Below are 27,055 nucleotides of genomic sequence, written 5' to 3'. Positions count from 1 at the left end.
ACCCTCAGGCCGAGAAATCAGAGGCAAGGAGGAGAGAGAGGTTGAGGAATCGATTCCCTTCTCACTGCCTAGACATTAGCAGTAGCTGTATTCCCCTAACAGCCACCAGTCCGGACAGGTGGCCTTCTTCAGATCAGGGCCTCTGCTCTGCTTGCCATGTTAGGTGCAAGGGTAGGAATGGCTCCCACTGTGGCCAACCCTGGGGTTTTGCCCATTCCTTGTTGATTTCTTTAACTTCTACCTGCCGGGTGCCTGGGTGGCTCAGTCAGTTAAGCATCTGACTCTTGGTTTTGGCTCCAGTCATGATCTCACGGGTTGGTGAGTTCGAGCCCCCTGTCGGACTCTGTGCGGGCGGCGCGGAGCCTGCTCGGAATTCTCAGTCTCCCTCTCTTTCTCTGCTCCTCCCCTACTCGTGCTGTCTCTGTTTCTCTCAAAAATAAATAACGAAACTTAAAAAAAAAAAGTAAATTCTACCTACAACTTTGGAAATAGTCCTTTTATTCAATTCTCAGTTACTCCATCTGAGTTTATCATTTTTTTGGTACTGGGGTGCTCAGATTAGTCGTTTGCTCGCCTGTGAAATGGGGGAGCTGACTAAGTCAAGTTCCTGATGCATCTACGTTTCTGGTGTGATTACCGCCGGTCACTTTTGAAGCCAGTGACCAGTTCTGCCAAATGTGTTGCAATCTGAGTTGTGTAAAGATACGCCTTCTGCCCTATTTGCAGTTCAGTATGACTGCCCTGTAAGCTGATAAAGTGCGGACTATGGACATGTCATGTAACTTCCAAGCCCATTTGATAAAATGTGTCCTAGGATTAAGATCAGGTTGTTTTTGTGGCTGAGATGTCTAGACTCCTGAGGCTTAAGACCTAAATTAGAATTGAAATAAAGAGGGAGGATTTCATCCCTTAACTCTATGGGTATTCTTCTTTCGGATCGTCTTGTATTGTCCCGCCCCCTCCACCTTTTGATGCCACCTCTGTGGATGACGAACCACCCCAAATAAATTTCCCACAAGGAGGGAAATACAACAGCAGAGAATTGGGCTGACCTCCAAACCCTGTGCAGATTTTACAGGTGAACCCCAAACTTGCTTGATCAAGTAAAATGGGATGAGCTCATAGGAGGTTGGCTCAGGGTTGGGATAGATCTTAAACGTCATTAGTTCTCTCCTCCATGAGATTGGTCAATGCCACATAGAGAAACTTCTCCAGGTCTTCCAAGCTCTGCTGAAACAGCTACAAGGACGGGGAACTAGAGACAGGGAGTGAATGGATTTTTAAAAACATGTCCTGTTTGATCTTGCCTGGATTTAAGACATTGCTTCTGACAAAGAGGCTTTTTTTTCATTTATTTTAGTATTTTTAAAGTTTATTTGTTTATTTTGAGAGAGAGAGACAGCAAATGCATGTGCGAGCATGGGGGAGGGGCAGAGAGAGGGGGAGAGAGAATCCCAAACAGGTTCTGTGCTGTTCGCACAGAGCCCGATGACACAGAGCTCGATCTCAGACACGAGGCTCGATCTCATGAACCGTGAGATCATGACCTGAGTCGAAACTAAGAGTTGGATGCTCAACCGACTGAGCCACCCAGGTACCCCAAAGAGGTTTTCTTTTTAAATAGGAAATGTGGGGTTCAGTTTAGATCTACGACCTGCTGTTCCGTCTCTGCCACCACCCAGGTTTGTGACCCTTCTTTGGGCCTCAGGTTCCTAATGGAACACTTAGGGAGGTGTCTTGATAAATGCTTCCAATTCCCTGAGCACTGCAAGCTTTTCAGAGCGCTACGGGGACTTTGCACTCGTGGGTTACCCTGAGACTACGGTAGAGTCTTTGTTTTTCTGACAGGGATTGAGAAGTATGACCTACTGGTAATACCAAAAGATTATTTGGTTTGCTCCTTTGGTAGCTGGAACAGTGATTGCACTTTCGGTAGCACACTGGCCCCGTTCACTTTTCTGTGGCGCCCAGGCACACTGGAACCATTGAGTGGATTTCAGGGATGCCGCAATATGAGCCTCCTTAGCTTTCTCCATGGCCGGGCGGACATGTGGTCCTCTCCGTCTGCAAACTGTACCTGATTGCCCCATACGCATGTGACCCTTTCCCCCTGTGTGTCCTGATGGGATAAAGATTGGGAAGTGTTATTCTCTCACCCCTCCCCTTCCTCCTGCCCTCTCTCCCTCCAGACCATTCTCTGTTTCTTCATGTTGCTGGTGCTCATCACCTCTTTTCTGTTTCCTTGTGGTTTATAGATGATCATGACGCAGTCCTGAGATTTAATGGGGCGCCCACAGCCAATTTCCAACAAGATGTGGGCACGAAAACCACTATTCGCCTGATGAATTCTCAGGTAAAATTTCTTCTGTGCAGCTCTGGAGTGAGGGAAGGACCACAGGATGGGCTCCAACATAGAACCCATCTGCTAGGAGCACATCCAAGATGCCAAATGAATTAAGTCCCATGACCTTCCTGAGTCCTGGATTCCTCACTGGAGAAGGAGAAGACAGTGATCCCAAGACCCAACCTGGTGATGTGTTCGTGAAAAGCTCCCGGGGCATTAGTTTGTATTAACGGAGGTGTCCAGTGCCCAGAGAAAACAGAGTTATGCAGTCCCCGTAGCTGCCAGGTTATATCCGGAGTATTGCATGAGGGACAACGTAGCAGAGAATATCAGACAGTGAGGGCTGCTGTGAAAAGTAAGTGAAGCAAGAATGTGGACATGTTTCGTAAGCTGTAAAATAGTCTACAAATATTGAAAGACACCATCACCACATGATTATGTGTTATATGGCGTTAGAATTCATGTATTACCTCATGCATTCCCCTAGATAATTGGCTTCCTGAAGTATTTCCAGGTAGCATATGCTGATTTCTCAAAACGAATAGAAACTGGAGACATACTCTTGCCACAGAGTTCTGTTAATAGATTTTAATTAGTGGTTTCAAAAAACCCCAAAAAACTGGAAGACATGAGTATCAAAACTAGCATGAGACGTCTGGACACCCATTCACCTCACTCATGACCGTCAGTGTTTTGTGTTCTCTGAGTAAACACAAAGACTTTGGCTGTTTCACATCAGTGTTTAGACTCTGTCCGTTGCCTGGGACTCCGTGGGCATGGAGTGCATTCTGGGGTGATCATCATGCCCTGTCTGCAGTGTTGCAAGAGGACTGCATTTCTCCACTCCTCTGCCAGGGCTCCACTTCTGTTTTTCTCAGACAGTGATCTCTTCACTGCCTGCCCTTGAGGAACTCCCCAGCTGGGCAGAAGCTGCCTCCTACACGGCCCACTTTCCATTTGAGGCCCACACTCCTAGGAACCTTTTTATGAAGGAACTAGGATTGATGAACTGAACTTCTTTGCAAGTGGGTGCCATCTTGTTTTCCATTCTTACTCAAATCCCTTGATGATGATGTCACTTTCTGTCACTGTTCTATCCTCAGTAGATTCTAAGTGCTTTCAGTTCCTATTTATTATTTAACCTTATACTTTGGGTTCGAGTCTACTTTTGTTATAAACTATAAGAGGGCAGATTAAAAAAAAAATAGAATGGTCAGCAAGGGGCCTCCTGAAGCACATGGCATCAGAGCTAGACTTTGAAAGATGGGCAGGATTTGGAGAAATAGTGATAGGGAGGCATTCTAAAAAGTGGTATCGGCAGGACAGAGATGCCGATAGGAAATGAAGGAGACATTCAGACAGATCTGGCTATCGTGGGGGTGGGGTATGGATTTGTGTTGCCCTGTAGAGGGAGATGAGGCTATAACTTCCTGGCTGCTTGGACCCTGCCAAATCTAGGAAATCAGGCAGAGGAGTTGGGACGAGATTTTCCTTCTTTCTCCTTTTCCTTCTTGTAACCCAGTCCAAGAAATCCTGGAGCTGGAGGGCACCTCAGGAAGTGCTAAGGCTTAACCTGTTCTTCTATGTAAGATGGTTCCTGAATATCCAGGAGAGATGTTTATTCTGCTTCCTTCTCTCCCTCCCATCGTCCCCTTTCACAACTATGGGCAGTACTGAGTGGAAGGTAGGAGGCGGTATGTAGAGCCACTTAGGGTTGAAACCCGCTCTGCTTCTTAGTGGCTAAATGATCATGTGGAAGTTACTTAAGCCTCCTCTGTCTGTTCCTCTGTGGAGAGGGGAGGATAATAGTACCTTCCTGACAGCACAAGGTCGTTATGGGGAATAAGCCAGAAGACCATGCCGAGCGCCTCGTACCTGGCACAAACATCGATGGATGATGGCCACTCTTACGTTTACGTGGGCAGACACTGGGATGGGCTTGGGGGATACAGTGGGCCCTTTCATGTGCTGCCTACAGATACAATTGTCATGCAGGGACATAGAAAGCTGCTACAGAGAACTGCAGAGGACAGGATCAAAGTGCTACCAGGGCTCACACAGGGAAATTTTCCCTGATCAGGGCTATCAGGAGTTGCGAGGAGGTGACACAGCTGTGTAGGTGTAGAGGATGAGAAGGGCTGGGGCCTCTCACGAAGAGGCAACAGCCTGGGTAAGGCCATGTGTGGAAGGGGGCAGGGGAAGGCGAGGGCCCGGGGAGGGAGTAATGCGCATGGGGGTGTGGTGAGTGCTGAGGCTGAAGGTAAGGGTGCTCTGAGCCAAGGCGCTGTGGTCAGGAGTATCCTCGGTGGCATGACCAGACTTGCACTTGGCAAACGTCGCTGGCATCCATCTGAGCAGAGGCCCTGCAGCGCGTGGAGAGAGGCACAGTTAGGAGGCACAGTTCGCCACAGTTAATGAAATGCCCGTAGTTGCCGCAGAGTAGAAATGAAGGGGAGGGTGGGAAGAGAACAGGTTCAAGAGCTATTTGGCATCTGTGGTCCACAGGTGTTAGTGAGGGGTGAAGGGAGAGGGGCAGCAGGTGGTACCGGGCTTGTGTGGCTGGCTGGCCGGCCGGAAGTCACAGGGATTGTAAGTAACTTGAAGACGTTTTGGGTTGTGAGGGCTAGGGTCAGAGAGAAGGGTAGGATAGAAACCGTGGCTCTGGATAGGGTTGATCGGAGCTGCCTGGTAGATACCTGTGAAGAGATGTCAAGCAGGTAGCTGTACAGAGGGGGCTGGAGTTCAGTGGAGGGCTCTGGGCCGGACGTGGGAATTTGCGAGTCATCTTTATCTGTGAGGCGATGAAACAGCGGGGCCGGATGAGAGCATGAGGGACAGGGTGTAGGCAGAAGTTCTATGCAGGGCTTTGGGTAACAAAAATAGAAAGAGGAGGTAATCAGCACTGTCTCTGCTGAGGCCAACAGAGGTAAAGATTGAAAAGCCCTCTTCTCTCGTTGGCAAAAGCGAGGCCACCCAGCACCTTCAACAGCAGCTGTCAGGGAGAGTGGTGAAGCCAGAAACCACATTGGAGCATAGGGTCAAGGGTGAGTGGGAAAGGCAAATGTGGATAGTTCTTTCAAGAAGGCTGGCTCTGAAGGGCAGAAGTGAAGTAGGACGATAGCTGTAGAGGGTCGAAGGCTCCAGGACCAGTTTCTGTTCTTCTCATTCTTTAGAGTGGAGAGAATGGAGTACGTTTAAAAGACAGTGGGAAGAGGGTCACGAGAGGGCACATGCTACGTGGTTACGCTTACATGAGGTTCCTAGAGGAGTCAAATTCATAGAGACAGAAAGTAGAACGGTGGTTTCTGGATCCTGGGGCGGGGAGGAGGAATTATTGTTTAATGGGTGTAGAGTTTCAGTTTGGGAAGTTGTGTAGATGGAGGGTGGCGATGGTTGTGTAACAGCATGAATTGACTTCATGTCACTGTGCTGTACGCTTAAAAATGGTTAAAATGGATCATTTTATGTTGTATTTTACCACAATAAAAAATGTTTTTAAGTCAGTGAGGAGAAACCAGTTAATAGAGGGAGGAAGTGAATATAGTAAAAAGAGGCGATAATAAGTAAATCATGGGGAGGAGGGAGTTGATCCAAAGCCCAGTTGAGGATCAAGCCCCATAGGACGGAGTCAGAAGGGAAGAAGCCTAGGAAAAGTGTAGCTGGAGGTGGTTTACAGTGGAAGGACGAAAGGGCTTCTTTTTTCTCTGCAAAGGAGGATGTAAAGAAAAGGAGGCTTTTTGTAGGGAGGCTGAGGGGAGAGGGATTTCCGTAGAGGAGGTTTAAGCAAAGAAAGCAAAGAGGAGAGCAGAGGAAGGGGCCAGCTAGAGGAACAGAGCAGGATTTCCAGGCCATGCTGGCCACTTTGGGGCTGGAGAGTATGACCTTGGAGAGAATTAGTATGATCTCCAGACTGGTAGGCGGCAGCGATCGAGAAGAGAGAGCACGGAGGAGCCCTGCAAAGTCTCTTGGATCTGGGAGGCTGCCCCCTTCTTAGGCATCTCTTCCAGATGATTAGTGAAGAGGTAAACCCCATCCTGTAAATATTTTAATTTAAGGCTATGGTAGGTTTGCCTACGAAGTTCTTCCAGGCTGGGGAGAGAAAGCCTACATCACGTGCATGGCCAGAATGTGTGCTGATTGGATTTCAACTGGGACATTCTCTGATCACATACAGGAGCTTATCCTGAGACCATAGCCTGTACCACTTGTTCAATACTTGTTTCAGGCCCAGGTTGGTATGAGCACCATTTCAGTGAGGCCATTTCAGTGGGGACACAAGGCTCAAAGAGTCTCAGTGAGTTGCTCAGGGGAGAGCAGAAAGGAAACGTTAGAGGTGGGATTTGGATCGAGGTTCATTTGCCAATTTTCTGGAAGAGTTTGTGTAGAACTAGTATTCTTCTTTTTCTTTCTTTTTTTTTTTTTTTTTTTGAATTTTGGTAGGTTTTGCCAATAAAGCCATCTGGACCTATAATTTACCATGTGGGAAGTTTTTTTTAGCTACAAATTCAATTTCTTTAATAGACTTAGGGCTAATCGTGTTACTTGTTCCTTCTTGACTGAGCTTTGGTAGTTTGTGTCTTTCAAGGCATTTGTTCATTTCTTCTGAGTTATTGAATTTATTGGCCTAAAGTTGTTCATAATATTCCCTCATTATCCTTTTAATGTCTACAGAATCCGGTGTGATGTCTGATGTGATAGGACGTCCTTTGTATTGGAATTCACAGGGCGTAAAAGGACTTTGGAGATCAACTGGCCATGAATTCATGCCACAAATTCTCATTGATTACCTGCTCTGTGCCAGCCTCTGTGAAGGGAGCTGGAATTCAGCAGCCCGCAGCAGCAGTAAAACAGAGACAGACGTGTTCCCTGTGCTTGTGGAGCCCACGATCTTGTGGGGTCATTTCATTTTCCAGACAGGATGACCGAGGCCCAGGAAGAAAAGGTGGTCCGCACAACCCACATAGGGTAATGGCAGACCCGTGCAGGATGAAGGCCTCGTCACAGCTGGGTCAGGCTCTTCCCTGGCTCCCTGCTGGTACCTTCCCAGTCCACGCCTATCTCTACCATCATCCTGGTTATCCATCTCATTTATTGCCTGGCTCTCCCACCATGGCGTATGGGCTCCAAGAGGAGGCGTGTTTGTCTGTTTGGTTCACTCTTAAACCCAAATGCCTGGACTAGTGCCCATTATGTAGTCGGTGTGCAATAAATATTTGTTGAGTATAGTCCAGAGAACCTTCTGCTCCTTCAGTGGACTGCCTCCAAACTTCTCCAAATCCTTTAAAAAATTTTTTTTGAGCTTTGTATTTGCAAATACTTGAAACTTTCAGCAAAGTTGCAATCATATGACCAAAACCAAGATTGCCTGTATACCCTTTATCCAGACCCTATTACTTTTTCATTTTACCCCATTGCTATATCATCTGCTCTTTTCATTCTTCAGAATAGGTTTTCATTTGAGAGTAAGTTGTATATATTGTAGACATTAATTCCTGAGGACAGAAAGTTTATACCCCTCCCCCCACTATATCAACTCATTTGTTGAAGCTCTAACCTTCAATGTGATTGTATTTGGGATGGGGTCTTTCAGAGATAAATATATTTCGATGAGGTCTTGAGTGTGGGTCCCCATGATATATCTGCCATGTGAGGAAGGTGGCTGTCTACAAGCCAGGGTGGGCAGCTCTACCAGGAACCAAATCTGCTGGCGCCTTGACCTTGGACTTCCCCAGCCTCTAGAACCATGAGAAGTAAATGCCTGTCGCTTAAGCCATCCAGTCTATGGTATTGTGTCATAGCAGCCTGAGCTAAGATTTGTTGGTACCGAGAAGTGGGGTGCAGCTCTAAGAAAAACCTAACAATGTGTAGTGGCTTTGGAGCTGGGCAATTGACAGAAGCTGGAGGAGATTTGGAGGGCATGCTAGAACTAAAGATGCTAAGGGACATTCTGGTGAGGACTCGAAAAGAGGAGAGCCAGGGTGCCTGGGTGGCTCAGTTGGTTGAGCATCTGATTTTGGCTCAGGTTGTGATCTCATGGTTCCTGAGTTTGAGACTCACATCAGGCTCACTGCCGTCAGTGAAGAGCCTGCTTCGGATCCTCTGTCTCCTTCGCTCTCTGCCCCTCCCCTGCTTGTGCACATGTGCTCTCTCTCTCTCTCTCTCAAAAATAAACATTAAAAGTTAAAAAAAGATGGGAGCTGGAGAGATAGCTTCTATCTTTCTAGAGAATATGGAAATAATCGCGAACAGGATGCTGGCAGGTATATGGATGATAAAGGCCATTCTGGTGAGATCTCAGGTGGAAATGAGGAACATGTTATTGAACAGTGGAGAAAAAGTGATCCTTATTATAAAGTGGCAGAGATTTTGACTGAGTACTAATGTTTTGTGGAAGGTAGAACTTTTGAGCAAAGAAATTGGATATTTATCTAAGGTAATTTCTAAGCAAAATGTTGAAGGAGTAGCTTGGTTTCTCCTGACTGCTTTCAGTGAGATAGGAGTAGAGAAAAATGAATTTAAAAAGGAATTGTTTAGCAAAAAGGAAACAGAGCTTAAAGATTTGGAAAATTCTTGGCTTATCTATACTGCAAAAAAATGAGAAAGCTTGTTCTGAAGAGGAAACTAAGGGGTGGCCCAAGACCATTTGATAAAGAGATCAGCAAGGGTGTGAACCACAGACCTAATCAGCCACCTCAGCAGAAACACCGCCAGCTTGAGCTGAAGGAAACGGATACAGGACAAAGTGGAGGAAGGCTCCTGGGCTTCTTAGATACTACAGGACCAGACCACAGAGCTCTTTGGCTGAAAACTGTCATTGTGCCTCGCAGCAGGAAAAGCATGATCCCAAATGTGATTCAGAAATCATCAGGGCTGCGTCCTTGGTTTCAAAGGTGGGAGGGGGGCATTGCTGTGGTTTTATTAGGCCAGATGGCAGCTACTCAGAGCCTTGGGGGTATGACTGCTGACTGGCCCCAGTGGGTCCATGAGGCATGACATTGAACCAAAGAGGATTTTTTAAAATGTTTATTTAATTATTTTTGAGAGAGAGAGCAGGGAGGGGCAGAGAGAGAGGGGGAGACAGAATACCAAGCAGGCTCTGAACTGTGAGCACAGAGCCCAATGCAGGACTCAAACCCATGAACTGTGAGATCATGACCTGAGCTGAAACCAAGATTCGGACACTTAACCCACTGAACCACCCAGGCCCAGCCCCAAAGAAGATTCTTCTCAAACCTCTGCATCTAGTGGGATTTACTTTGCTAGGTTTTGGCCTTCCTTGGGACCTGTTACCTCTTTCTTCCTTCGGATTTCCCCCTTTGGGAATGGGAATGTCCATCCTATGCCGTCCCACCATTGTATTTTGGAAGGACATAACTTTTCTGGTTTCATGGGTTCACAGCTGGAAAAGAGTTTTGCTTCAGGATGAACTACCTCACCCTTATGTAATTTAGATATTTACATGAGACGTAGGACTTTAGACTTTAGAGTTGATGTTGGAGTGAGTTGAGGCATCCGGTGATGTTGGGTGGAATTAATGTATTTTGCATGTTGGAAGGATGTGATTTTGGAGGATCCAGGGACAGAATGTTATGAACTGAATGTGTCTCTCCTGAATTCATATGTTGAAGCCCTGACTTCCAGTGCAATGGTGTTTGGCAGTGGGGCTTTTGGGAGATGACTGGATGTAGATGAAGTCTTGAGGGTAGGGTCTCTATGATGGGACTAGTGTCCTTATAAGAACAAAGAGAGGGAGAGAGAGAGAGAGAGAGAGAGAGACCAGAGCTCACTTTCATTCCACCAGGTGAGGACACGGAGAAAAGCAGCCATTTGCAAGCCACAAGGTGGGTTCTCACTGCGAAACCAAATGTGCTGGTACCTCAATCTTGGGCTACCCAGCCTCCAGAACTGTGAGAAATAAATGTCTGCCGTTCAAGGCATCCAGTTTCTGGTATTTTGTTATAGTAGCCTGAGAAGACTAAGTTAATACACACTTCAGTCTGTATTTCCTAAGAATGAGAATATTGTCTTATTCAACCAAAGTACAGTTATGAACTTCATACATTTACACTGATAACATACTTTAATCTGTCTGCATTCCAGACAGATCTGTTTCCTAATTGACCTAATAATGTCTTTTATGGCATTTTTTTTTTATTTTAGTACAAGAGCCAGTCCAGGATCGGGATACACATACACATAACATTTATTCTTTTTCCTTTATGGTCTGTGGATGAACACTTGAATATTGTGCCACTGTCCCGCTCCTCATCAAAATTTCCTCCTATATTTCGCATTCATGGCTCACTTTTGCCTGAACCAGTCTTTACTGTGATGGTTGCAAAATGGTACTTTCTAACTATAGCTCTCCCTGCCCCGCATCACTGGGTTGGCACTCAGAATTCTACTGTAAGTGTAACCCTCACTTCTCCTCCTCCCATTTATTTCCTCCCTCCCGCCTCTCCTTTCTTTCTCTATGTTTTATTGGTAAGAACTCATGGATTCCTTTTTTTTTTTTCAATGGTTTGTAATTCACCAGTGTTCCGAATTACTTTGGCATTCACATGGTTTCAGATTTGGCCAGTGGGAGTTCCTTCAGGCTAGCTCTTGTTTCCCCATGACATACATGCTCTTATCATTTTTCTTATCACTCTGTATCTTCTGGCATAACAAGATATTCCAGTTCATTCTAGACTTATCTGTTGCATTTTAAATGTTTGATCATTATTCGTTTTATCTTGAATATATGCATACACGGTGTTCTGGATTAGAGACAGATTTCTTATTTAAATACTTCATAGTACATAATGAATGCATTGATCCATCTTTGCCCAAGCTCCTACTTCTGGGGCAGTGCAGCGAGAGCCAGATCAATTTTCTTGCATGACTAGCCAGATACCCCATAGGCAAAGGACAAAAAATAAATGATCCCCTCATACTCCACTTATAAAAGGCAGGAAGTGGTTGTCATCTACCCTTCCAGAAAGGGGCTTTTTTTTTTCCTTAGAGACAGAGCGAGCAGGGAAGAGGGACAGAGGAAGAGAGAGAGACTCTTACGCAGGCTCCACGCCCAATGCGGAGCCCGACTTGAAGCTCAATCTCATGACCCTGAGATCATGACCTGAGCTGAAATCAAGATTTGGCCACTTAACTGACTGAGCCACCCAGGCGCCCCATACTTATGGTTCTTTTGATGACTTCCTGGGATGCCTGGTAGAATTCAGGCCCTCTGACTTGGTGGCTTTCCATTTGAGGTGCCCTGGGCACCTTCTGTCCAGGTCCAGTTTACCATGGTCAAGACTTCATTTCTCATATCTACTCAAGACGCTGACCACCCTTTGTTTGTCTCCCTATAGCACTAACCCCCTTTGTGACTCTGGCAAATTCGAAAATCAGCTAGAACACACTCTTTCTTTTGTTATCCCGTATTGTTTCGAATGAAGGTTGTCTAGTGCAGTGGGAAAAGATCAGACAGGCCTTGATTTGCATCCAAACTCCATCCATTCCTGGCTGTGTGATCTTGGGCTAGTTATGGAACCTTAGAGCTTCCTTTTCATACTCTGTTTGGGGCTGGGAAATACCATGAGGGATAAATGAGAAGACATTGACTGTAATTGCTGTGTGAGTTTAACAAAACGACTAAGTCTAGACTCTATAGTTAAGATATCAGTATCTACACACACACACACACACACACACACACACACACAGTATATTAGTTTCCTAGGCCTGCCATAACAAAGGACCAGGTAACAAGCCACCAGGTAGGGTGGCTTAAACTACGGAGATTTGTTTTTTCACGATTCTGGAGGCCAGAGCTACAAGATCAAGGTGCCATCAAGGTTGGTTTCTGATAAAGGCTCTCTTCCTGGTCTGTGGATGGCCACCATCTCTCCATGTCTTCATGTGGTCTTTCCCCTATGCGCATGTGGAGAGAAAGAGATCTTTGGCATCTTTTCCTTTTCTTGTAAGAATATCAATCTTCTCAGATTAGGGATCTATCCTTGTGACCTCATTTAACCTTAATTACTGCCCTGAAGGCCCTATCTCCAATATAGTCCAGTTGGGGGTCAGGGTTTCAACATACAAAGTTCAGTCCATAACTGAGGGAAGAAAGATTTGGGAAGAATAAAAACCATTCAGGTAAGATCTGCAGAATGCAACGATTGGGGTTATTTTTTTATTCTTCCATATATAGATATATGTGTATATTCTTGTCTTTTCTAACTTTCCGCAGTGACCATTTCTTACTCTGTGACTGGAGAGAGTATTTTAAGCAGGTTTCCATCTCCCTGGTGTAACCTTTTCCTGGCAGGTGTTCCTTGGGGCTCCGTTGCTATGGCAGTGACTTATTTTCCTCATCATGAGGCTCCTGGGATCCCTTGAACTCAGGTCAGACTCTGCACAAGGTTAAGTACAGGAGCATTTGGAAAGACTTTGATTCTCTCCCGTGTGCCTTCTGCTGCAGCTGAAAACATGACAGACTGAGATGCTGTCCAGGCATGGCTGGTCACGCAGGGCCTTACTGGGTGATAATGTCCTATAAATAAGCTACCTTAGCCTGGAGAGGGGCAGCTGCCCTCCTAAGACCACAGAGCGGGTTAGACATGAAGCATTGCCCCACTTGCCCAAGCAGTTTTGAGGCTCTCTTGTCTTTGAGGACATCTTTAAATCTCACAGCAGAATTAATGCGGTAAGTACAGAGCCCGGTCCATGTAAGGTTGAGAAGTGCTTTGCTAGTTTCTTCCCTCTCCCCGCACGGGTCCTGGCTGTGTTCACTTTCTGTTCCTCCTCTGGATAAACTAACACTTACTGTCCTGCTTTGTCATTTGCCTCATCAAGTGGCTTGGGTGAATGGCCATTTCCCCACCATGTGTGGTGAGAACTGAGGGTGGCCCGGCCCCTGTTGGTGTGCTCACTTATTTAAGGGCCTCGTGGTTTATGAATATAGCCTTGTGGGGGGGAAAACAGACACTCGGGGAGGAGCCAGCCTCTAGACTCTGGTTCTGGCTCTGTCCCAAGCTCACTTGGTAGCCTTGGACAAGTCTCTTTTCTCTACGGAACTCAGTCTACCCCTCTGAAAATGACAGATTTGGACCTCGTCCCTCAAGGATCTTCCCGCTGTGACTTGCTACAACTCACACAAGAAGCAACATTCCCATGGACATGTCTATGTCCCTCATCAAATGCTTTCTTTGACATCTCCTCCCAAGACCCATGGGTGACCCACCCCTGCCCTCTTTGTGGGAGGCAGTGTAGTATATAGGTCAGAAGTATGGGCTCTGGAGCCAGACAAAAGGGCTCTAGTTCAGACCCCTTGCTTACTAGCAAGATGGCTTGGGTGAGTTTCTTAGCATCTCTGTGCCTATTTCCTTATTTATAAGATGAGCATATTAATAATTACCTCCTGGGGTTCTTGCAAAGATGAACTGAGATACTGTATGAAAAGTACCTGGCTTGTAGTAAACATCATTAAAGGGCATCCGCTGCTATCGTTGTTGTTCTCCTTTATCGTACAGGAGAAGACTTTTGAGCAGCTCGCTTGGGATTTCTGAGGACAGTGAAGCCACAGATAGTGGCAAAGTCTTAGGGTGCCAGAACTTGGCTCCACCTGCATCCTGCTTCGTATACTAAGAAGATTACTGGAGAGGGGCTGGAGACATCTTAAAAATTCCAGTTCTCTCTAATCCTCCTGAGTACCCATACATCACCTGGTGTCAGTACTCTGCATAGAAAGAAGCATGGCTCAGGAAAAGACTTATGCTCTCAATATACCTGCTGCTTTGAGGTGGAGAAGGATGGGAATAGGGAGTGAAGCAGTAGAATTCTGAAGACAAGTATAAAACAGCAGAGGGTTGGCCGCTGCTCCCTGGGCCTTCCTGCCACCAGCTTGTTGGGACACCTGCTCTGCCTTTGGACCACAGCACTGAATATCTGTGCCGGGACTTAACAATGTTCCTCACAGACCGAGGACCGCCCTTAAAGTCAGAAGACGTGGGTTTGGTTCCTAGTTCCTGTGGTCCTCAGCTGTGGAACTCAGGGCCAGTTGTCTCATCCTTGAACTTCACATCCCTGCCTCGCCCCCAGTGGCACATGCCCATTGCTTTTCTTTCCATGTTACCATTTTAGGAAATGACCTGAGGTCTGGAAGTCACCCTTAGCCCCCTTTCCTTCACTTTCAACACCCAACGACCTGCAGGTCTACAGCTGACAGTTGTAACTCTTTGTCGTCATTCCTTCTCCATCATTTCTTAGGCCTCAGCAGCAGCTTCTGCCTGGTCTCCTTTCTCTGAAACTCTAGAGACTCCAGAACACTAGTCTGTTGAGATCTTTCTCACTTAAAAGACTTCACGGGTCCCATAATCTGAAGAAACCCTAAGCTCCCTGGCATGGCCCCTGCTTACATTTTTTCTAGTACCTTCCAGCTCTCTCTTTGTATCCTAGCTGCACTGGACAACCTGCAATTCCCAGACAAGCTCCTCACTGTACCAAGTAGAACTAAGTTTGTCTATAAGTGCCAGGAACACTCTTCCCACCCCTCAATACTAGGTTAACAAGATAAAAATGTATTTCTGTCTCATGTAAAAGAAGTCCAATGGTAGACATTTCAGGGCTGCTATGGTGTTCCAGTGTGTCAGGAACCCAGGCTCCTGCTACCTTGTGTATTTGCCCTTCAGTCCTGTGGCTTCAACTCCACAGTCCAAGATGACTGCTGAAGCTCCAGCCATCACATCTACTTTGAGCCAGCAGGAAAGAGGAGTGAACAAGGAAAGGCATGACTTTGCCTCTAAGGACACTTCCTGCAAGTCACTCTTGCTCCCACACCCTCGGCCAGAATTTTATCACGTGGCCATGCTTAGCTGTAAGAGAAGCTGGGACATTTTTATTTCAGGTAGTCTTTATTTTAGATAGCCATGTATTGAGGCAAGCAGAAACGTTTGTTTCCAAAGAAGAAAGAAGGGATGAATATTGGGTGATGCCCAGCAGTCTCTTTCACATAATCTCACATTTGGGGATTTGCACACATTGCTTTTTCTGTCTGGGACACCTTCCCTCTCCCTACACCCCCCTTCCCTGGCTTGGCCTGCTATTATTTGTCCCTTAATACTCACTCACCTCATGGCCATACCCTGGCCCCCTGTGACTGTCTGGGGACTCCTTGACACCCAGTGCAACTACATAATCCCCACCACTAATATTTCATGTCTCAAAGATATGCTGAGGAAGTGGGGTTATATTCTTCAGGCTTCCAGGGCCTTCCTACCTTTGGGGGAGGTTTGGGGGCGATGAGATGGCTGAATGACCTCCGAGGCCAATGACAAGTTGGTGTTCCCTGGGTTGTACACAGACCACCCACCTTCCCATAGTCGCTCTTGAGACACTGCAGTGACACTGATTAGGTCGCCCCCTCGTGATGGTGAGTGGTCGAGGTGGGGAGGGATTATTGTGATTCTGGCTTTTATTGTCAAACAATTCTGATTTGATTTCCGCCATTTGTTGTCTCAGTTTCCACCTGGGCAACATGTGCCTTTTAGGGTGAGTGTTGACAGCTGATCTCATATGTCATTGAAATTTAAGTGCTGCACCGAAACTTAGAAGCCTCATGGGCCCTGGGGCCTCAGGTGGTACTTGTGACCTGTCAGTTACTACCACAAGTAGAATGTTTACATGTCGACATCCAGGTGACAGTTTGCTGCTTCTTCTTGCAGTTGGTCACCACTGAAGGGCGCTTCCTCAAAGACAGTTTGTACAACGAGGGAATCCTAATTGTGTGGGACCCATCTGTTTACCATTCAGATATCCCAAAGGTAAGTGGGTAAACATGGGACGTAGGGATGAGTCTTCTGTTTGCCTGTAGATGTCTCTGAGTTCCTGGGTTTGAGAGTCATGGCTGACCTGGGCCATCCCTGAGGACTGGCTCTTTCAGTTTGAGGACAACACACTTCATCCGGAATAGCAGCGCGGAAGTATTCCCGTCCTATACCAGTGCCCTCCGCGCCCTGCCCCATGGTGCCGTGTTTTCATCTCTTAATTATGGTATGGATCAGGAGTAACAGGGCCCGAATTTCTCACTGGAGTGGGGTTGTGTTCATCTAATTCAGTTATTTCTTTTTTTTTTAATTTTTTTAATGTTTTTTATTTATTTTTGAGACAGAGAGAGACAGAGCATGAGCAGGGGAGGGGCAGAGAGAGAGGGAGACACAGAATCCGAAGCAGGCAGGCTCTGAGCTGTCAGCACAGAGCCCGACGTGGGGCTCGAACTCACAGACTGTGAGATCATGACCTGAGCCGAAGTCGGATGCCCAACCGACTGAGCCACCCAGGCGCCCCTAATTCAGTTATTTCTGATGCAGATCAGTAGGAATAGACAGTGGTTACTCTTACTCCTATGACAGAATCACCATGCTTGACCTACTTCCGGTCTCCAGAATTCTTCCATTTCACTCTCGTAACAACACAGGGAAGTAGGTAGAAGCGTGGTTATTTCCCTTTTGCAGGTGAGGAGACGGGACTGTGGAGAGGGGAAGTCGCCTGTCCCAGGGTTTGGTTTACTAAGCAGGGGGCACTCTTTCAGAAAGGCGACAGAAGTCTCGGGCCTGCTGGCTCCTCAGCTTCTCCAGATTGGCGCTCTCGCTGTTTGTCCTGCATGTCGGTTGGCCTCTCCCTGATGTGGCTTCAGTGCCACAGGAGAATGGCTTTAGGGCAGAAGGATGGGGTGCTTGGGGACCCTCTGGGGACACTTGATTCTGGAGTCAGACCCGGCAGGAGCCGATAGGCTCTGGTGACCCCTGGTGCCCTCACCACCTCAGCCCCCGCAGTTTGGCACTGATCTCCCTGAAAACAGAAGTTGGCCAGGGTCAGGACAGGGACTTTGAACCCCCCAGATGTGGCAAGCTGTGCCCCAGTTTTCGCCCCCTTAGAGGTGGGGTTAGACGGTGCCAAGGGCCCCTTTGAGCTCTGGAAGCTTTCCCAGAGACTATGATCCTGAAGTCTGAGGCTGTTCCAGGGTCACCAGGCTCAGAATCCCCTGTGAGCATAGGCTATGTGCTGGGTCCCCTGTGCTATCAAGTGAGTGCTGTGATGTGGAGGAGTCTGGAATCTGCTCCGAGCCGAGGCACATCCCTCTCCTTGAGAAGACCATTTCCTTCTCTTTCAGTGGTACCAGAGCCCTGACTACAGCTTCTTTGAGAACTATAAGAGTTATCGCAAGCTTCATCCCGATCAGCCCTTTTACATCCTCAGGCCCCAGATGCCTTGGGAGCTGTGGGACATCATTCAAGAAGTCTCCCCGGAGGAGATTCAGCCCAACCCCCCATCCTCTGGGATGCTTGGTGAGTCTGCATCTGGGGAAGGACCTCTCGTGTTTGTTTCTAGAAGCGGTTAGCGCTCTTCTGGGATCTCATTCATTCATTCGTTCGTTTCTTTGCTCACCAAACAACTGCTAGGTTTTTGTTGTATTTGTATACTGTGTCAAGTTCTAGCTAAGATCCAGAGATCGGAAGATAGAATCCTTCTCCATTAGGGTCTTTGGTGGTGGAGTTCAGTCAGGCGTCCAAGGCCAGGAGGGAGCAGCTGCCCGGTTGTGCCAGGAGGGAGGTTTGTGGAGGGGTGGCGTCAGCCCAGGCCTGGGCAAGGGGCAGATTTGGTGGTGGGGGCTGGGCAGGAAAGCAGAAGAGCAGGGCTGGGATTTGGAAGATGAGGCGAGGAAGACACTTGCCTCAGGTGTACAGTTTAAGGGAGCACCAAAAAATTTCAGTAACAAATAACATCAATACAGACTCTCTTCAACACCACAACGAATGCAAGATTTGATGCTGAGTGAAATATCAAACATTTTAAATAAAAACAGGATCAGTAATAATGTTCTGCTGAGCCATATTGGCATCCGAGGAAAAATCGAGACTCAGTAATACTTTATTCTGGATTTCAAAAATTTGTTTAATCCAGTGAGTGCCCCAGTTTATGTTCCTGAAAGAGGAATGAGCTGTGAAGCTTTATTGGGTTTAGGCGTCATGAATGGAGCTGAGGGAGCTGGTGAGGGTGGGCTGAGGTCTGAGTCCAGACGGTCCTGAATGCTGGCTTCATACTTTCTTCTCGGATGCATGGAAGGGAAACTCTCCTCTGAGCCCCCGCAGGGGACCCCTTTCCCTGGGGATGGATGGACGGAAAGATGGATGGATGGTTGGATGGCTGGCCCCTGCCACCCCCCATTGCATGATTTGCCTGCTCTCCTTCTGGAATGCAAACCACCTCAGGGTGGGGACTGAGTTTGATGCATTCTTATGGGTCTGGCATAGGATAGCCCTGTGGTAACTGTACCCTAAGTTAATGAACAAGTCAGCGTTGAATGTCAGAGGCACTCCTTATAGAAAGGGATGGGGGCCATTTCAGTATCACACCTTCTTCATACTTTTTTCTTCAACGTTTAGATGTGTGCATTTGGGGCTCTTCCAGGAGCCCTTTGGAACAGGAATGGTTGGAAAAGCACTTTCCCGTTGCCACTGCTCTGCCTTTGCCCACGCAGTCCCCTGTACCACCAATCCCCCTTCGTGCCCATCCCTAGTGGCCCCTGCCGGGCCCCACACCTGTGCCTCCAGGAAGTTTGTGGAAGACCTCTCCCATAGGAAGTGCTTCCTCCCGTAATTTCTGGAAGCACTTCCGTTGTGCCTTCATCAGTTCATTGTAGAGCTGTCTTTTTCCCCCGCATTAGACCAGAGGCAGCCAGAGAGGGCTTTCCCCATAACTGATTCCTCTGGACCAAAATTGCTGCTAAGCAGTTTACAGTTTTGCTATCAGTGAGAACTGCTTCATCGCAAACGCTCCCCATATTTATGGCTGACAGAGGGGTCTGAGAGCCACCATCTTACTGTATCCTAGCAACAGCCTGTGTGGTAGGAGGAGTGGGCGGATCACCCCTTGGGGCAGATGGCGAGGGACGTGTCCTGCAGGCGATGCCTGAGCCAGGTGGGGACAGGAGGGTGGTAGCAGGAGTCTCCAGCCTCTTGTTGGCACAGTGTTCTGGAAGCACCGGCCTGGCCACACCACTTCGGCTGCATCTCCTGCCCAAAGGAGCAGAGCCCAGCGATACAGACCGTGTATGCTCCTGTTCCCACTGCCCTCCTCCCGGCCCGGGGGAAGGTCTGTCTCCCTAAGCACTGTAAGAAGCAACTTCTCCCAGTCAGCACCATCCACCAGGCTCCTGTGGGATGTAAAAGTGCTAGAAAGTACTATCTACGTGTGATGGTCCCGTCACCTCAGTCGTCTTGTCCTCTCTCTGCATATAGCTCATTCGCCCCGATAAGTTCGGTGACCGGTGGAGCGCTTCAGTCCTCTAGTGCTTAGGGGGGGACCTGTCACGTATCAGCCTAGGTGCCAGGGATACCAAGGCACACAGGACACAACATCCCGAGGAACAGCTTGCGGGATTGGCCTACTGGCAGAGCTCAGGTTGGGAATCACAGCAATAAACAGAAACCCCGGATAGACATCTCCCCAGATTTGGGTCCCTGAGCTGCCGGGCTCATGGGCCGCGAGCTCAGGATGCTGGGGTGGGTCGCTGGGCAGGACTTACCTCCGCTCCCCTTTTCAGGCATCATCATCATGATGACGCTGTGTGACCAGGTGGATATTTATGAGTTCCTCCCATCCAAGCGCAAGACTGACGTGTGTTACTACTACCAGAAGTTCTTTGACAGCGCCTGCACGATGGGCGCCTACCACCCCCTACTCTTTGAGAAGAATCTGGTGAAACACCTCAACCAGGGCACAGACGAGGACATTTACCTGCTTGGGAAAGCTACGCTGCCTGGCTTCCGGAGAATTCGCTGCTGAGCGTGGGCTTCCTGGTCAGGTCCCCTCACCCTTCTCCACCGAGCGTGGGCAGATGACATTCCTGAACAATCACAGCCTGCACCGCGGGCCTTCTGTCAGCAAGAGCCTCGGGCTGCAGGAGTCCCAAGAGCAAGCATCCAGGTCCAGCCTGCCCCGTAGCTGCAGAGGTGTGTGTGTGACCCCCAAAGCCTCCTGCCACACACATGTGCACACACACCTAGCATTCTTTCCACACACAGGCAAATACGGGATCCACCTTTCTCCCCAGGGCTGCCAAAGCTGGGCTGTTTTCCCCAAGGGAGTGGCATTATTCTCACAAACCAGCACTCTCTGTTGCTTGAAATCTGCTCCTAGATACTGATTTCGTGTTTTAAAGAAATTCTCCTAAATGATGATTTGCCCTAAATGATGATAAGGTGGCTCTGGGGACCAGTAGGTAGTAGGGAGCGTAGGACACATCCTCGATTCCTCTAGAACAAAGCTGCTGCCAAGCTCCATGCCCTCGGGAGAGGTGGCATTCCTGTCGCTCTAGCTGGTTTGGCGGGTCCTTAACCTGGGTGCTTGTGGGCAAAGGGTCTTGCCGAACGCACATCCTCTCCACAGGGCGATGAGAGGCACAGAAGGGCACAGGCTCCATCCTCCAGCTGCTTGCAAGCTCGGGAGGGGCCGCACACTTGCTCTGTCTGCCGGTCGGAGAGGGCTTCTCTGAGCTGGGCTGTGGAGGAGATTTTAGAGGAAGAGGAGAAACAGGCCAAGCAGACGCTTGACTCATTTGAGTTGCGTTTTCCTTTCTGCCTTTATTGCCTACATTTATTCTCTAAGGTCTGCCTGAACTTAGGGGCTCAGATGATTTTTTGAGGAACCCCCCCCCAACCCGTCTGAGGCAGGGAGTGCAGCCCCCTGGCAGACACCAGGCAAGCCAGATGCCAAAAACCTGATTTGTCCATGCTCAGCCTGGCCTGACCCTACCCTGCAGTGGGATTTGCACACCGCGCCCACTGCTTCCTTAACGCCCACCCCGCCCCACCCCTGACTGCAATCTTGTTTTCCCCTTTAAAGCAGTGGGTTTTTTTTTTTCTCTCTCGCTCAAATTATTTTTCAACATTTTCTGCTTTACAACAGTATCCTGATCTGATGATTTCTTTGACCTTCCCGGGCCTTTTGCGGGACGTCTCTCAGGGAGTGGGGATGTGGTTCCCTAGCATTTAAAGTTGCTCTCGGAAGTCAGAACCTTAGAGATCATAACCGATTCTCACAAGGTTTATCAGACAGCCATGCCCTCTGGCCCTCCAGCAACGGTGCAGCGTCAGAGTCTCCAGACAGAGGCCCTCGCACCCTGGTCTGCCAACAGGCTTCCTGGGTAGTTGTGCTACCCCATTCCCTGGTGGAGAAGCATACTGGGCTAGGCCAGCCCTGCTGTGTGGAGAAGGCAGAGCGCTCGCTCAGGGTCACAAAGTAATGCTGTAGAGCCAGGGTTCCTAGACCTGGGCGTTTGGACTCCTGGCCTCATGTGCTCAAGGGCCCCTCAAGCTTGAGCTCTAGATCTCTGGGAGCTGGAGCTGGCTCACTTGCTGCCAAACCCTTGGTTGATAGAAGAGTAGAAGGACCCCAGAGGAAGAAGCCCCGGGTTTTCAAATTGATGCTCCCCCTGCCCCGTTTACCAGCCATACCACCATTGGTGAATTCTCTCTGAGACTCTGTTTCCACGTCTTTAAAATGGGGGGGTGATGAGCCTACCTCACAGGGCTGTTCTAAGGGTTACATGAAACACCTATCCTGGTTCTGTCCTAGGAGGTTCCCCGCGCATGGTGGCTTCCTCCCTCCCTCCCTTCCTTCCTTTTCTAAGGACCTGCTGTGTGCTCACACCTGGGCAAGACCTTACTTTGAGGGAGGCCGGAGAGGGGTCCTATCATCAGGGAATTAACTCTCCTATTGGGACACCTGCCTGGAATGCCCAGAAAACCATCCGAGGCAGTGGAACGTGCAGAGGGTGTCCCCCCCCCCGCACCCCCCCCCCCCCCGCCTCCTTCTCCTCCTCCCCCTCCTCTTCCTCCCTGCTTGCAGTTCTGACCTCTCTGCTTGGGGATAGGCAGCGCACTTGGGCCGCTTCTTGCTGTGTGGGGAGTCTTTCCCCTCTCCGGGCCCCCCGGGCCCGGGCCCATAAAACATTGCTTTATGTTCTGATTTGACGTGCTTGCTGCAATCTCTGAATCACAAACAGTGAGAGGCAGGTGGCATTCCATCAGCAGGAGGTAGGTGTTGGTGTGGACAATGAGACTACACTGGGTAGATGCTAGCTTTAATTGTTATTATTCATCTAAGGGATCAAATTAATTTAATTCTGTGTTGTCTATGGAAACTAGTAAACTGCAGATAAGATAGGGGTATTATTGTTGGTCTGGTGAGATGTTTAATGTTTGCGACAGATAATTTAGAAATGGTGACTGCACGCTGCATTTGGAAAGTCCCCGTCTTGAGGGGGTCGCGTCTTCGTCAGTAGCCATCGCTCCATCCTATATCATGAGGTCCCCTGGCTCTTCAGTCGCAGAAACTGTTCACGTTGGTCTGGAGACCTCGATCTCAGAAGTGTCTGCACCGTGCCTGATCCGATCATGAATTATCCAAAGATGATGTAAAATTTTAAAATAAACGTGTTTTTCAAAAAGTTTATCCCTCTCTCCTTACTCGCTAAGGGAACGAACTGCTGGGGGTCAACTTTTATCTCCAAGGAGGACACAGCTGGAGTCCTGGAGCCCTGAATCCTTTCCCACTAGCTCCTCTCCACTCCCCCGGGAAGAAGGATGCTCACCTACGTAGCAAACAGCATCTTTGAGATATTGACCGATTGTTGTTGTTGTTGTTGTTGTTTTCCTTTTGCTCTTGCTTGGGTTCACGTGACTAAGTTGTTTGTCCAGCACCTCAGGGAAAGGATGCTGTAGGACAAGGAAGCAGGATGGAAGGAAGGTCTTTACCTTGATTTCCAAAATCCTAAAACCCTTAAGGGACTGAGGTCCCAAGAGGATAGCCAAAATGTTTGGACAAAAAATCTCAGAAGCAGGAATAAGGAGAGAGGAGAATTCCTTTTCTCTGTGAACTGTGCCCCTCCCGTTAGGGATCGGATATGTCCCCCCTTAACCACACGACACTATACTGTAGTCTATTAAGGGTGCAGCAGCACTGTGTCTGCAAAAACTATTTGATCAAAAAATATTTTATTGTGGGACACCTGGGTGGCTCAGTCAGTTGAGCGTATCACTTTGGCTCAGCTCATGATCTCTAGGTTCCTGAGTTCGAGCCCCATATTAGGCTCCCTGCTGTCAGCGCAGAGCCCCCACTGGACCCTCTGTCTCCCTTCCTCTGCCACCGCCCCCCCCCCCACCACCGTTTGCACTCTCTCAAAAATAAACATTAAAAAAATATATGTTATTGCTAAAAAATGCGAGGCATCCTCTGACCTTTCAGGGAGTCCTAAGTGGAGGTGTTGCTGGCTTCTGCCCGCTCGGGGTGCTGGTGGCTAAAGGCTGGGGTGGCTGTGCCCGTTTCTGAAAATACGACAGCTATGAAGTTTGCCACACCGATTGACTCTTCCTTTCACAGACGATTCCTCTGTAGCATGCGATCCTGTTTGACACCTTTTACCCACAGTAGAACTTCTTTCAAATTTGGGGTCAGTCCTCTCAAACCTTGCCGCTGCTTTATCACCGAAGCGTATGAGGTTGTCAATCCTTTGTTGTCATTTCGACAGGCTTCCCAGCGTCTTCACCAGGAGTAGAGTCCATCTCAAGAAACCACTTTCTTTGCTCGTGCATGAGAAGCAACTCTTCATCCATTCAAGTGTTATCATGAGATTGCAGCAGTTCAAATGTAATAATAGTGAACAAGTTTGAAATACTGCGAGAATTGCCAAAATGTGACACAGAAACAGGAAGTGAGCAAATGCTGTTGGAAAAATAGCACCGACAGACTTGCTTGACGCAGGGTTGCCACAGACCTTCAAAAAAAAAAAATTGTTTTTTAATGCAGTGTCCACGCAGTGCAGTAAAGCAAAGTACAACAAAACAAGCGATGCCCGTATGTACTTCGGACCCCAGCACCCAATGCCTTCGTGTTGTACGTTCCCTGGAACTCCGATGTAATGCCCTATCAACAAAGATTGGGTTTCTGTCTGGATCCCAGTAGAAAGGGAGCTCAAAATAGAAGTGACAGTCAGTTTGAGAACGGAGATTTGTGCTTGCCGCATTTTACAGTGGCCCTCATTCTCTGTAAGGTCCTCTTAGCTGGTGAGCTGGGAGGGCGGGGACCCGCTATCTGGGCCTGGAAGGGACCTTCTGCAATACCTCAGGCTGCCTCTCCCACCCCCCACACCTATTCCTAGCTCCCAGGCCTCCTGTGTGGCCTTGGTTTCCTCTTCTCTTGTGACCCTCGGGGCAGCCTTCCTGGCTGTGATGTGATGTGACAGGGAGTGCACTAATGCTCCAGGGTCACTTTCCACTTTTTCAACCCATAAAATTCATCCCTGTGAGCTGGGATCATGGCATCAGCTGCAAGAGAGAGGAAAAGACCTTCCTGGCGCCTACAAAATCCCACCACCTCATGCATTTATGCCACCATCCAGTCCCTCCTCAGGATTGACTAGGAAACAAGCTGATAATGGGAAGAGGAATTCTGTTCAGCCCAGTGAGTCCCCAGGAAACACCTACTGTGAGTGGCACTGGGAGACAGCCTGTGAGTGGCACAGGTCACAGCGCCTGTCCTCCAAGAATTTGGGGCCTGGGAGAATGGGCCGGCCCCGCCTGTGAGCAGTGTCATTGTCACCTGAGAGACGAGTGGTGCCATTTCCTGGAGAACTAAACCTAGGTAGTACACTTAGGTTGTTCGGCACGCATTTGTAACGGCATAGAAGGAAAACACCATGCAAATGCCAAAATGGGGAAGTAGGATCATACAAGGAAAAGTACAATAATGAAGTTATAGAAAATAAGATTGATTTTGACAGGAATTGGGGTAGTCTTTATCTCTAAAAAAATGTTAAAGTTTATTTATTTTGAGAGAGGTGGGGGGATGGACAGAGAGAGAGAGAGAGAGAGAGAGAGAATCCCAAACAGGCTCCGTGCTATCAGCACAGAACCTGATGCAAGGCTTGAACTCACGAACTGTGAGATCATGACCCAAGCCAAAACCAAGAGTTGGACGTTTAGCCAGCTAAGCCACCCAGGCATCCCGGATTTAGGTAGTCTTAATGGGTGACAGTCTTAAGGGATGGACAAGATTCTCTTTTTACTTTAAATGCTTTTTCTGAGTATAAAAGTAGTACAGGGGTGCCTGGGTGGCTTAGTCAGTTAAGTGTCTGAATCTTGATTTTGGCTCAGGTCATGATCTCAGGGTTCATGGGATGGAGCGCCTCGTCGGGCTCTGCACTGACAGTGCAGAGCCTGCTTGTGATTCTCTCTCTCCTCTCTACCCCTCCCCTTCTTGTGTGTGTTCTCTTTCTCTCTCAAAAATAAATAAATAAACATTAAAAAAAATAAAAGTACAGGGGCACCTGGGTGGCTCAGTCAGTTAAGCGTCTGACTTCGGCCCAGGTCATGATCTCGTGGTTCGTGGGTTTGAGCCCCGCATCGGGCTCTGTGCTGACAGTTCAGAGTCTGGAGCCTGCTTTGGATTCTGTGTCTCCCTCTCTCTGTGCCCCTCCCCGCTCATACTCTGTATCTCTCTCTCTCTCTCTCAAAAATAAATAATAAAGATTAAAAAAATAAAAAATAAATAAATAAAAGTACATATTCGCTGTCAAAAGCACAAAACCATAAAGGGAAAAAGTCATCTGCATTCTTTCATCCAAAGATAATCCCTGCTAGTAGTTCCCAGTTGTGTTTTAAAATACTATATATGTACACACATACAAAATACCACACACACACACACACACACCCACTTTTTTTTAATTTAAAAAGACATCATAAAAGTGTCTCCAAATCAGTAAGGATCTCTTTGTAATTATGCCTTGTAATGGTTGCATGATTTGCTATTATAAAAATGTGTTATAATTTATACAATTTTCTTTAGAATTGGACATGTAGTTTCTTTGCACTTGTTCCCCGCTCCCCGAATACCTGCACATATAAGCATATGTCATCATCTCTGACTGCATTTGGAGGTGGCAGGTGGGTAGGATAGGTAGTCTTTTCCTCTCAGGAATTGTGGCTGGAAGAATCTTAGAGGAAAGTGCTGGAATAGTCTTAGAAAATCAGAAAAGGGAACAAACCAAAGGAAGCACTCTAAGATTGCTAGAAACTTTGTGACATTTTCTGGTTTATTATTTTGTTATTCCTTTTTGTGGTCTCCATAGAAATTAGTGAAAGCCTGGAAACGGAAGAGTGCCTATTAGTTACACTAGTTTACCTAACAAATGGCCAGCTGCTCAAACCACAGTAAACGTATTCACACAGTGTCTGTGAGTCAGTTGGGGAGTAGGTTAGCTAGGTGCTTCTGGCTTGGGATCTCTCACAGATTGTGGTTAAGATGGCAGCTGGGGCCGCAGCCATCTGAGGGCTTCACTGGGAGCTGGTTGGTCTCCTCCCAAGACGGTTCTCTTACATGGCTCTGAGGTCCGGGGTGGTGCCACTGGCTGGGCTCTGTGGTCAGAGGGAGCCACTAGCTGGGCTCTGCAATCACTTCTGGTTGGGTAAGGTCTCAGGCCGTGTTCCCCGGCGGGCTGGTGTCACTGGACTCTGTGATTGGGCAGGGCTATAGGCTGGACTCCACAATCTCTCCTGGTTGGTTGCCATATCAGGCTGTGCTCTCAGACGGTTCCGCTGGCCTTACTCTGTGTTCGGGAAGACTCTGGAGAGGGCCTCAGGTTGTGCTTTGTGATCAGTCAGGGCT

General features: G+C 48.2%; 1 protein-coding gene and 1 long non-coding RNA gene across 8 annotated transcripts in view; both read left to right on the top strand.

Moving 5' to 3' along the window:
• Window positions 1–22,838, top strand: part of ST6GAL1 (ST6 beta-galactoside alpha-2,6-sialyltransferase 1) — a 120,231-nt gene extending 97,393 nt beyond the window's left edge. For all 7 annotated transcript variants that reach the window (XM_053221088.1, XM_027061220.2, XM_027061221.2 and 4 more), the window contains 4 exons: window positions 2,256–2,353; window positions 16,051–16,149; window positions 17,499–17,673; window positions 19,932–22,838. In XM_053221088.1, the coding sequence (XP_053077063.1) occupies window positions 2,256–2,353; window positions 16,051–16,149; window positions 17,499–17,673; window positions 19,932–20,173 (614 nt within the window). In that variant the 3' untranslated portion in view covers window positions 20,174–22,838. The remainder of the gene's footprint in view (window positions 1–2,255; window positions 2,354–16,050; window positions 16,150–17,498; window positions 17,674–19,931) is intronic.
• Window positions 22,839–24,917: 2,079 nt separating this feature from the next.
• LOC128315222 (uncharacterized) lies at window positions 24,918–25,933 on the top strand. The gene is made up of 2 exons (XR_008297764.1): window positions 24,918–25,542; window positions 25,756–25,933. It is a non-coding gene; the product is annotated as an uncharacterized LOC128315222 (long non-coding RNA).
• Window positions 25,934–27,055: the final 1,122 nt, after the last annotated feature.

The sequence above is a fragment of the Acinonyx jubatus genome, chromosome C2 (assembly GCF_027475565.1).
Source record: "Acinonyx jubatus isolate Ajub_Pintada_27869175 chromosome C2, VMU_Ajub_asm_v1.0, whole genome shotgun sequence".
Classification (NCBI taxonomy): Eukaryota; Metazoa; Chordata; class Mammalia; order Carnivora; family Felidae; genus Acinonyx; species Acinonyx jubatus.
The sequence above is the reverse complement of the archived record's forward strand: the minus strand, read 5'-3'. Positions and strand labels throughout refer to the sequence as shown.